Consider the following 12,025-nt stretch of genomic DNA (forward strand, 5'->3'; position numbering starts at 1 on the left):
ATCCACTTCGATCTAGTATTGCATATATATATATATATATATATATATATATAAATATACACATATACATATATAAAGTGTCTGACACTGTTCATAAGGTCTGCCGGCTTTGTAGTGTCAAACTATGACAACTGTCAATGTCTGTCTGTATGGGATGGCCAAATCACAGAGCCCTTTAAACATGGATGTCAAATAGTTAAGATATACTTTTTTTAACCCGGATTCATAAGTGGTGAATCCTTGTGAATAAAAATTGTATTTTAAAAATTACATCAAAAATAACAATAATATATACCTTTTCCCCTTTGCTGCCAGGTCGACCCTAGAAAAGGAAGATTTAATTTCACTTATATATCAGACACCAATATCTGTACATAAGCCATCATGCTTCTGTTATAGAAAGTTTCAGGAAATACACCTATTCTTATAGAGAGTGAGATAGAAATGATCAGGCCGCGATTAGCCTAGCTTAGCATACAGACTGGAAACACGGGTGAGCTGTCCAAAAATGAATTTCTTGGGTGAAAACAGCTGGGTCCAGTAACTTTTCAAAGTCTTGTCATCACAATGAGGTCGTCACAGCAGAGAGCTATGAGTTACCATTAACCTGTTCTGACTGACTGTAGCCGGAGATACTGCACAGAAGTACATTTTATTATGTTGTAATATGAATATTTGAGTAGATTTTCTATTTGTGTAGAATGAAGGGGTGTTTTTCCCAAAGTCTTACACTAACAGAAATATCCTAAAATCAAAGAGGAGGTCAAATCAGTCAGAATTATTTTTGCCTCGTAAATTGGTCCATTATTTCTTATTTCTTATGGTAAAACACTGAAGAAAAGATCGATAAAAATCCATTGGGAGCTCCCTCCATGCCTCTCAAAAGAACGAAATACCATACTCAGATCTACAGGCTGACCCAGGCCGGAGAAGGTCGAGAAAGATATTTAATGATTACCTCAAGGCCCTCCATTCCTGGACGTCCGTTAATGCCAGGTTCCCCCTGCAGTGACCGAGCCCAGACAAAACAGCACATCAAACAACATTTCATGGACTTTCTCTGTTACCAGCGCTGGATTACGGGAGACAATAGGGACTTACACGAGATCCCTTTGGACCCGAAGCTCCATCAAACCCCGGCTCGCCTGGTTTCCCCTAGATGAAAGAAAAGGGAGAGATTGTGCCGAATGAGAATATTTGGGCCCCTTTTTAGTTTGGACTCGTGTATGTATAGGCAAAGGTGAGACGGGGCATACTCAGTGTGACCTGTCTGTAACCCCTGCCTAACATAAACCTCCACCTCAGTGCAGCAGGTTCTCAGATCTTCTCAGCCTGGTGTGTTTGCTCACGTTTAATCTTCCATCATTGACCTTTGCTTCTTTCCAAGGGCCTCTCTACCAGGGAAAACAGCCCCTGCACCACCTGCTACACTTACATTGTGGGAAACATTTCCTGCTCTTTCACATCTTTTCCTTGTAGTGCTTTGAATGCCGGCCAGACGCACCTGCTGTTTCGAGGCCCCCCAGCCCCGGGTGCTGAGGCTGGGAGAATACCCTCCTTCGCTATCCAGGGTCAACAAGCCACTGTGTGAGGCTTACTGGGCTCTGTGTGGAAGTGACTGTCAACCTGAAGCCAGCAGACACTACCACAGCTGGGCAGTATACTGGTAGAGAAATAGCAACCCAGGCTACACATTAGCATTGTGCTTTTCTAAAAAAAAAACGGGATATGTGGAGCTTAGCACTTCTGAACCAGAAATATGTTTCGATGTCAACCTTGTATCGCCAGGTTTCACCAGAAATGCACAATGTCACATGGTTACTGATGTGAATGACTCTGTGAAGGTTAGAAAAAAGATCATGGTTTGTGTTTAAATAATAACTTAACAATGTAACTAGCATAAATAGATAAACGGCCTTAGCGACTTACGTATCGTCACGTAACAATTTTACTTACCAACTTTACGTAACAAGCGCAAACTCAACATTTACTTTTGGTTTCACACGGGACACGTAGAGCGGTCTCCTGGGTTTGTTTGACCCTCCCACACGCCCTTAGTGGACTTCTTGACTTGTTGTAGCCTACTGATTATTATTCCACGTAACTTTCAATAGTGGTCGCTTACTCTGACTGCATGCAAAAAGTAAACATTCAACATATTTGTGGTTTGCAGAAATGTACGATGCCAACATTTTTTCCGGGTGAATGGATTGGCTATATCAGCTAGTGGCACGGCTCAGGTATGGGGAGACTGGACAGTTGGTCTGTCCATCCGGTCGAACACTCTGATACAAAACAACTACTTAAAAGACCTTCAATAAAATTCAGTCCAGATATTCAGGATCCATTGAGGATGATACTAGGGCTGGGCAATATGACATAGTTGGACTAAACAATCCCAACTCAACAAGTACAGTATGCAGTAATAAGAGCTACTACGCTCACATATCAACAGCCCCATCTCCATTCAGTCATGAAGACCATGCCATATGTGGTTGAGATCCAGACAAGGCTAGTTAGTGGACTTTGAGTTGGGATTGGTTTGTAAAACTGTGATGATATAGATTATACATTACATTACCTGGCCCTATTTTTGTTTTGTGAAAAATGTTTTGAAGGCTCATGGAAAAGCTAGTGGGTGAACTTTGGTTGCGATTGTTTGTGAAATTGCTGTTTCCAAGGTCACAAATACATTTCTAAGCTCAGACAAATGATCAGATTTATGTTGTCTTGTTATAATTATGTGCATTTCCTTTTTTATAGTGGCTCACATCTCGTTGTTTGTCCTGTTAAATTACATTACGACCAGTTACAGATTGGTTGGCCAAACTTACAGTTATATCTCATTGGTTGCTGTAGCTATAAATATGTATTAAGAATTGCTATACATGTTGGTGTAAGCACATAAGGACGATGATTTACAGCAAAGGAGCATACTGTAATACACTCACCGTGCTTCCAGGGTGACCCCTCTCCCCCCGCTCACACGGACAGCTCTTTGGCTGCGGGCACTGAAATAATGACATGGGGAGAACAATATATAATTATACAGTTTAAAATATAAACTAAATCAACAATGTGCTTTAGACACAAAGAAAAACAAGAAAAAAGGTGAAATAATTAGAAGGTTTTCTAGGTTTTTGTCATTTTTGTCAAGGCTAATGTTGATAGTTTGCAGAATGCTTTCTGGTCTTTTTTTTTTTACTGTTCATCTCATCTTGAATTAGTTTCATGCACAAGACAACACTGTTTTAAACTGCAATACTACCAAAAATGATTATGTGAGTGAATAATCACTGGGGTTATATTAGTTAAACACCTCACAGTACTTACCCCAATTTTGACAATTGTTTTCTGAAAGAAAAAACAACAACAGTTACTCACAGTCCAATCCTATAGAAATCATAAACTTGGACCAAGGTAACATCGCACATTAGAGGTACGTATGTGTCACATTAATTATATTTAAAAGTAGCCTGAGATTTGACTGTCAACAAAACATGTTTGTTTTTTTTCCACGTCATATAACAGTCCTACTTAATGTTTTGAAACTACCTAGCATGCTTTTCCCCAGCCGTCTACCTCAGTGGGCCCTGCTGCGCCACACATCTTTTAAATGAATGAGGAGGGAGCCTTTTCTTTTGCTTTAGTGCAATTGAATTGGCCTGAATGCGCCCTAACCTTGAATCCATACTTTTCACATACCCCGGCTCATTGACTGCACTTCACTTTACAACCTTTACAACTCTTCTTCACTTCCCTGGAGTCAACATGAGAATCGAACCAGAGTATATTTCACTGGCATGACTGTGAGTAAGCCGAAACTTGGGTTTGTTTTTGAGTAAGACTGTAATTCCCCAATGTATGACTTGATACTAACTTATAACATTAATAGCGTTACCACCAGCAAAATGCTTTCGCTAATTAAAACCATGCTTTACTTTATAACTGCAGTAGTTATGTCAAAGCAAACCACTAATATTCCTATTTGGAAATTACCTCCACTAAGGGAATTTCACCGATGTCTCTCACCGCAAATAACCTCGGACTTTACTTTTTAACCCTTTCTCTAACTGGGAATGTTGGCATTGGCCGTGGTAGAAAAAGTAAGCCTACTCAAAACTTTTTTTACTAAAGTAAACTAAAGTGTAGGCGACCCTGTGGAGAGCAGGGTCATTCTTCAATCAGAGGATCGGCGGTTCGATCCCCGGCTTCGCTAGTCGCATGTCGATGTGTCCTTGGGCAAGACACTTAACCCCAAAATTGCTCCCATAGCTGTGTCTACGGTGTGTGAATGTAGTATGAATGTTAGATAGTCTTGATAGGCAGGTGGCACCTTGCATGGTAGCTCCTCATCAGTGTATGAATGGATGTGAATGGGTGAATGATGACATGTATTGTTAGCGCTTTGAGTGGTCGGAAAGACTAGAAAAGCGCTATAAAAGTACAGTCCATTTACCATTTAAACCTATTAACTATTATTGTAAAACTATTAGTACCGCTCAGTAAAAGTACAATTCACTCATAACTCAGTTATATTGGGGTACAATCAATTAGAATAGTGGTATGATTAAATATTTTTCATAACCAAACAGCATAATAAAAATAGCTGTTAGGGGCACTTTTCTTTGGAAGCACCCAGGCCCAGGTTGTCTACCTTGCCTATTGGTAAAGTCAGTTTTTTTCATCCTGTGGACCAGTGTATTTCACCGGAGTTTCTGAGTGGCTGCAACTTGGGTGTGTGATACAACTATGTCATGGCTGGTGTTCTGCTGAGGTACAAAAGGAAGCGCAGTGTTGAGTGTGAAGCCAAGCATTCGGCCTGTCCTGAACAAGCATATTTTCAAACAGCACTGCAATAGTGTATAATCCTACATTATGCATCTTTGCTTTCATAATTGATTTATATATATTGTTTATCTATATGTCAGCGGTTCTAATTGCTTATTTCATGGCCTTCTGTCTGCACTCTGTTTTCTCCATATGTAGTAGATTTGCGAGTGCAACGACATCATCAGTGAAACTTCAGACTACACTGAAGACCAATAACCCCGATGCAACCCTGACACAGACATGACTGACCAGTTCATTGAAGAGTCTGTCATCCAGCTGGCTCTCAGTGAGGCTGAGGACGTGCTGCTGCGGGGGGGCGCTGGCGATGGATCTTAGTCTCGCACCCATGGAGCCGTCCCTCGGCGGGCCCGACAGCCTGATGGCAAACACCCTGATGTTGTGCCGTTTTGCCTCAGAGGCCGCTGTCACAGCGCTTGGGCTGCGTGGGTGGTCTGCTCCGTCCGTCATCAACAGCGCCACCCTCAGGCTGCTGGAGGACGTCTCACGGCCGAACAACTGGGTGGAGTTGGTGATGGCGTAGGCGGAGTAGGTGCCGTGGCCGATGAAGGTCATGGAGGCCACACGACTCTGGAAGACGTCCAGGTCCTGCCAGTCCCTGAAGTTGTGCTCCACTGACACAGTGCTGCTGTACTGCAAGGCGGCCAAGCGCAGACGCAGACGCCAGCCGGCCGACTGCAGTTGCAGGAGCTTAGTGCTGAAGCGCAGGACGAAGTCTTTCTGTCGCTCAAACAGCGGAGATTTGGCTCTCTCTGAACTGTCCACGATGAACATGATCTCCACTGGGCAGATCATGGCTAGGTAGGAGCCAAAACACAGCCGGATTACATTCTAATTCAACCAGTTAGAGAAGGGTCAAGCAGCCGGTGCAGTGACACATTAAAACTTCTACAATTAACTTCTACCTGCATGTTTCAGAGAACAGTAGGCCCTATTGTTCCACCAGCAATGGTACCTTCACCCATCCAACACTTCAGAAGAATTTTTTCCTGGACAAACCATTTCCACCGATGATGAGACATCTCTAAAACTAATGAGTGCATTTTTTTCAATAGAACCTCTCCACCAATACATTGGCCAATATTATCTGATCACATTTAGTTTTTACTCTCAAAAGGGACATATTCAATTTCAGGTTCATACTTGTATCCATGAGAACCCAGAGTTCAGACCAGTTCTTACACACTTCTCTGCACTTCCATTAGAGCAGTTACCCACCCATAACCCCACAGAGACTGTGTCTGCCCCACGGCCACTTCAATTAATTAAATTAAAAGTAAACAGTTGAGGACTTAAACAAAATAACCTAATCCAAGTTAATACTAATGCAACAGTACAACAAAATGGGATACTAAAGTTGGACTCTTAAATGTCAGATCTCTGTCATCTAAAGCTGTATTAATAAATGATTTAATATCAGATAATCATATTGATTTATTTTGTCTGGAAAACAATATAGCCAATTATATTTGTTATTGTGTATCGCGACCAAGGTCTGTATTCTCAATAATATCTGAATTATCAAGTTCAGTCCTTAAAACAGTTAAAGTAATTATTGTCTGTGATTATAATATGCATGTGGACATACAAATGATAGCCTTAGTACTGCATTTATCTCATTACTAGATTTAATTGGCTTCTGTCAGAGAGTACAGAAATAATTTCTGCATTTGTTCTGCATTGTTCTGGCATACGGCATTGAAATAGAAAATGTAATTGTTGTGAATTCTTCACAGACAGAGACGATAAAGTTACGGAGCTTTTATTCTGAAATTGTATTGGACGTTGCGGACTGTTTCCGCTTCCGGTTGCGCTAACGGTAGATACTACGTAGGACCAACGGTCGAATCAGATCGAGTCATTAACGATAAAATCGGTCATCTATTGTCCAAACTCATTCTTCATCTGTAAATTTGTCATCAAATTATAAGACTGAATACAGAAACGTATGGATCAAAGATCTATATCTACATCTAGATCCAGAGATGTCTGCGTGTTCTCTGACCAGAACCCTGTAGTGGTCAATAATCATCTTTAAATCAGCAATTCAGAGGTCGAATCCCCAACAGTAATAGTCTTTCCCAGGCGGCAACCTCCGGTTCTGCCGAGTGAAGCAATAAGGAAGTGTCTTAAGACGTGCATCCTCTCTACTGACCAGCAGGGGGGGCGACTCCTTGCATGGAAGTCTATAAGAAAATGACCCTAAAAATGGCAGTCCACAAACCAATGGCTGAAGTCACGATCACTGCGTCTACTTGCTATCTACAGTCTATGGTCTTTCCACAGAACCCTGTTTTATCGGACCATTATTTAATAACTTTAGAATTCTTATTACACACGTTATTAGGCTTCTGACAGCATCTTCCCAAAGGCTTGGCGCCCACTCTCCGGTTCCAAAGGTTCAAGTAAACACTGTTAGCTCTGTCAGCATTTCCGCTGAAGTTTGCACTTTGTTAGTTAGTACCGTTAGCTATAAGCCGCCGGTTGGCCGTCGACATGTTGACCTGCTTTATAATAAAAGACACGGAAATATCAGGTTCTACAACGTAGGACCTTTAAACATCGATACGGGTATGGCCTTAAAAAGCCAGCATTGGAAGGGCTCTAATTTTCAACAATGATTATGGTCCCCAGAGGATGCAAATCAACAGTTCAATGCACAACAGCCGGGATAGATAGGCATTAGAGCCACAGCTGACTGCTGGTAGTGTCAGGGTTGTTATTGCTCTAAATTGTATCTCACTGTGAAGCTTGCAAATGAAACAGTGCTTTACATTAGGCACGATAATCAGGAAACTGCCATAAGGGCTGGGGTGTGACATTTAATCAGTGTCGACTCTGCTCTAAATCATAGCGTTATGGTATATTCTAACGCATTTAAATCCACCGTAGAGATCAATATTTTTATTTGATTGACATTTTATTCTGAAAGAAATTATGTCTATTTATTGCTTTTAAAGGGGACATAATGAAAAACTCCCTTTTTCAATGCTTACCAACCAACAAACTGTGGCCCTACATATGTCACATGCAGGCTCATTAGAAAATACTGGTAAAATACAGGTATATTCAGATAGACAGTGTGAAAACAATAATATGGTTTTTGAACATTAAAGTATGTAAACATGTTCTAGTAGAAACCCCAAAATACAAGTATGCACCTGAAAACAATCATGCCAAGTCCCCTTTGAGTCCTTTAACACACGTATGTTTAATCAGTCACAACACTTTGTGTTCAGATAATGTAGATATTGCAAAAATAACTTTTTTCCCAGACGTCATCAGTGACTCTAGGATAACCTATGTACTGTATCTTTGGACAAGGTGATGCATTGAAACATTTTATTGCTATTCAAAACACTTACTTTTGGCCTCATTGATGATGACCTGGTTATCATCTCTCTGTCCTTTCCTCTTTCTGCTTTGACATGTGGTTGGACTTGACAGGGCTAAAGTAAGGATCACAACCTTTGGGAGCCACCACGGAGTCATTGTTCAGTCCAGCTGCTCAGCCTGGAAAAACGTAGAGACGATTACAGCAGCATCAGTGGTATATGATGCTACTCTGAGACTTAATGGACAGCACCAGTCTTTTGCAGTATCACTGGTCGGCAGTGATTTCACATGGACACAAGAGGGAGACAGGACCGGCCTCAGGTGAATTCCCTCATCCTATCTGCTGCCTGTCACAGCTGAAGTCCCAGCTGCTGTTTGACATCATCACTATTACCTCTACCTCTATGGCTACATCTGCTTTTACCAACCACTACTACTGCCGCACTTACCACTATGTACTACTGCTAATACTAGTGTTGGTATTATGAATGCTTCTCACACATCTACTGCCCATACTACATCCCAGTGCTGCTTGTAATGATACTAATACCGCTGCTGCTATAGTAGCATCTAGTAGGGTTGGACAATAGGACGGTACATAATGTGAGACAATATACATTTATTTTGGAAAGCTTTTTTATACTCTGGTAACTATTCCTTTAATAGTTCTGCTTGTGTGAGGTCAATAGGCAAAGGGAAGGACAGATTTGTGTCACTATTTTATTCTATAGGATTTTTGCGTAGTCAGAAATTCCTGTGTGGTTAGCCAGACATCTAAAATATCTCAATTAATTTCATGCAAAACATACATGATGCAATACAGGATTTTATTCATATCACCCACCCTTACTATTAACACCACTACTACAATTACTACAGATATCATTATGCTATTGTCTTCTACTTCCAGAAATGACTATTATAATTACTAATAGCCTACTAGTGCTATTATTGTTTATATTTATAACTATTGTAGTATGACTACTGCTCTGCTGCTGCCACTGAAATACTTCCACTACAGCTAATTACCATGACCTATCACTGCTTATTCTGATGATTGTACCAGTGTGGTATTTGTATTTTGAATCATACCTGTTTATGATAATAATAATAATTATTATTATTAATAATAATAATAATAATAATAATAATAATAATAATAATAATAATAATAATAATAATAAAGAAAAAGCACGTGTCTATATTATCATGTGGACGTCAGTTTGAATAGAGTTTCTAAACCACAACGGGAGCCGTACCTGTGTGTTAGTAGAATAGGAGCTCCGGGTTAATCCATCAGTGAGACCAACAGGCGCTGCAGTGCTGCCTTTCCAGGCGGGTTTGAGCTCTGGAGTCCAACCTGCAGCCCTTCTGATGGTCACAGCACACCGGTGACAAGTCACCCACATTACAACATCTAAGACTTCCTGTTAGTCCCCTATACAATAAAACTATACTTGAGAAACGAAGCAAATTGTTGTCATTTTTTAAAGTGGTTTACCCCTAGAGTTGTACGTATCATATTAATGTCATGATTTCAACATGCAATTAGGAGTATATTTCGAAATGCTGTTCGTAACTTTCTGCATGCTTTTATTTTGAAGGCTAATTATTCTGGCAAACTGACGCGGCTGCAGCCACTTTTCACTAATCACAAATTCTGATGAAGTGACTGGCAATGCAACAATAGCAGCGGGAACTTTTACACATTGAAAAGCACTAGTGCAAATACATTTTAAAATGTTACTCATTTAGAAGTAAAAGCCCTGCAGTCACAGTGCACAGAAGAATGATCAGCTAACTGTAAAGGAAAACAAGATGTACTATTATTCTATTGTTGAACAATGCATATTATTCCAATTAGTATCTGTGAATCATTAATGTGTAAGAAGCATATTGTTGTAGCTTGTTAAGGCCGCGTTTTAGTCTGATATGTCTCTGGAGATTGTTCTGCATCCAGAGATCCAGGACTAGTGTCAGGCCCTTCTCTACAGCTGCCCCACAGCTCCCTCCCTCTATATTGACAAGAATCAATTTAAAATGCATCCCTTTCACTGTGCCTTTATATTATCTCCCTCTCTTTTTTTTAATGTATCTTTTCTTTTTCTTCTATTGTGTTTTGTCTCCTTTCTTTTTATTGTTTCCTCTTTGTGTGCTGTAAAGCAATTTGGCTCCACTGTGTTGAGTGTAATGTGCTGTCGAGACAAAGTTCAGTAGAGATAGATGAAATGTTTTATCTGAAAAGCAACTAGCTGTCAAATTAATTTAGATGGGTAAAAAATACAATATTTCCAGAAAGCAACATCAAATTTAAAAAAAGTTATTACGGCGAACGTGTGAGCAAACAGTTGTCTAATTACACATCCAGTAGACGAGGCCACCCTGTCTCTTACAAAATCGCATACCCATACAACAAAACTGCATCATCGATTACGTGTCGAGGGGAAACACAATTTCTCCCAGCCTATGGTTGCAGTTGTAAACACGTGATAAACGTTGTGAATTGAAACATGGTTTCTGACAACATGATATTCTAATATTCATATTTGCTCTGCTTTGGTCTCCCCCAACTCCTGAGGAAAAAAACATCTGGCTCTTTAGCTGCTAAATGCTCCACTATGTTGCAGTTGTAAGTTTATCAGAGCTGTTTCTTTTCGTGAAAACATCTGCCTTGTTGGAAAGGTTAAAAGATAAATCATCACTCACGTTGATGAGTGATGATTTATCTTTTAACTATTTAATCCTTATGTTGTTATAGAATTATTGACTAGGGTAGCTTTAAATACTTGGCTAAGTTTCTTTCCACCACTTTTAAAATGTTTTTTTTTTTTTTTTTTTTTTTCTTTAATTGCAACTTAAAAAGTGTCAGAAGTCACCTAACACAAAATGCTCTCAGCTACACACTGTAAAACTGTGAGTTCATGGTGTTGATCCATGTAAAGGTTATTGCATCTATCAACCATCTTTCAATGCGAAGAAAATCGACATAGCATGAGACTCAGTCAAAAACAATAAAAGTGTATACTAAAAATTATTTATAGGGTGAGGAAGACAGAACATGGAGTCTGGGGTTGGACTGGAATATGGTTCTCTCATGATGGGGGAGAGAAAAAGGGATATTTGAGATGTTTAACCCTAATCTTTATGGAGTCGTATGCCGAGTGGCAACCTTAGAAGGTTGAGCGTCTGTGAGAGACTATACCTGGAGGATGTCGGTATGAGAAACCTCCATTAGCTGCTCCCATAATTCATACAGACAGGCCTCATGCCCAATTCTTGACATAAATCATGGATATGTCTGTGACCTGCCACTGCTCTCGCTGCAAAGTTACCAATCATTCAATGAATGTTAACTGGAACCTCGGCGAAAACATTCCTCCACAGATCCTCTTCTTTCATATCATATCGATTTGCTACTGCTTAGAATAAACTGTGCTCTGAACTGAACTCATACACACCTGTTTGCATAACAAGTGATCAAAGGTTGGTAGGCTAAGGTGAGGTTACATTCAGGATATCTAGGCAAAACCTTCACAAGAAAATCCTGACATATTTTGATTAAGGCAAAGAACTGGATACTGGAAGTAAGCAATACATTTAAGATGATATTTTGTGTTTTCGTCAAGATTCACAGCTGCTTTCTGTTGTTGGAAACAAGGTTGATGACAAATTCCTGGTAGTGAAACCAAGACAATGAGCTAAAGATGCAAAAAGGTTCTGCAGAGCTGAGAGGGAGTGCAGAGTCTGGTGATATGGGATCGCCACAACAAACTACCTCTTATATGTACAGTCATATATTCATATATATATATATATGAATATATATATATATATATAT

The 12,025-nt window shown here is 40.0% G+C and overlaps 1 protein-coding gene across 1 annotated transcript in view; it reads right to left on the bottom strand.

The window, feature by feature from the left end:
• col28a1a (collagen, type XXVIII, alpha 1a) overlaps nucleotides 1–9,556 on the bottom strand; it is a 32,047-nt gene extending 22,491 nt beyond the window's left edge. The window contains exons 1-7 of the mRNA XM_031871274.1: nucleotides 9,447–9,556; nucleotides 8,217–8,364; nucleotides 5,059–5,648; nucleotides 2,952–3,011; nucleotides 1,102–1,155; nucleotides 959–1,003; nucleotides 296–322 (exon numbers count right to left, since the gene is read on the bottom strand). Of these exons, the coding sequence (XP_031727134.1) occupies nucleotides 296–322; nucleotides 959–1,003; nucleotides 1,102–1,155; nucleotides 2,952–3,011; nucleotides 5,059–5,648; nucleotides 8,217–8,343 (903 nt within the window). The 5' untranslated portion in view covers nucleotides 8,344–8,364; nucleotides 9,447–9,556. The remainder of the gene's footprint in view (nucleotides 1–295; nucleotides 323–958; nucleotides 1,004–1,101; nucleotides 1,156–2,951; nucleotides 3,012–5,058; nucleotides 5,649–8,216; nucleotides 8,365–9,446) is intronic.
• Between the last annotated feature and the right edge of the window lie 2,469 nt (nucleotides 9,557–12,025).

The sequence above is a fragment of the Anarrhichthys ocellatus genome, unplaced genomic scaffold (genome assembly GCF_004355925.1).
Source record: "Anarrhichthys ocellatus isolate YVR2014 unplaced genomic scaffold, GSC_Weel_1.0 scaffold57, whole genome shotgun sequence".
NCBI classification, from domain to species: Eukaryota; Metazoa; Chordata; class Actinopteri; order Perciformes; family Anarhichadidae; genus Anarrhichthys; species Anarrhichthys ocellatus.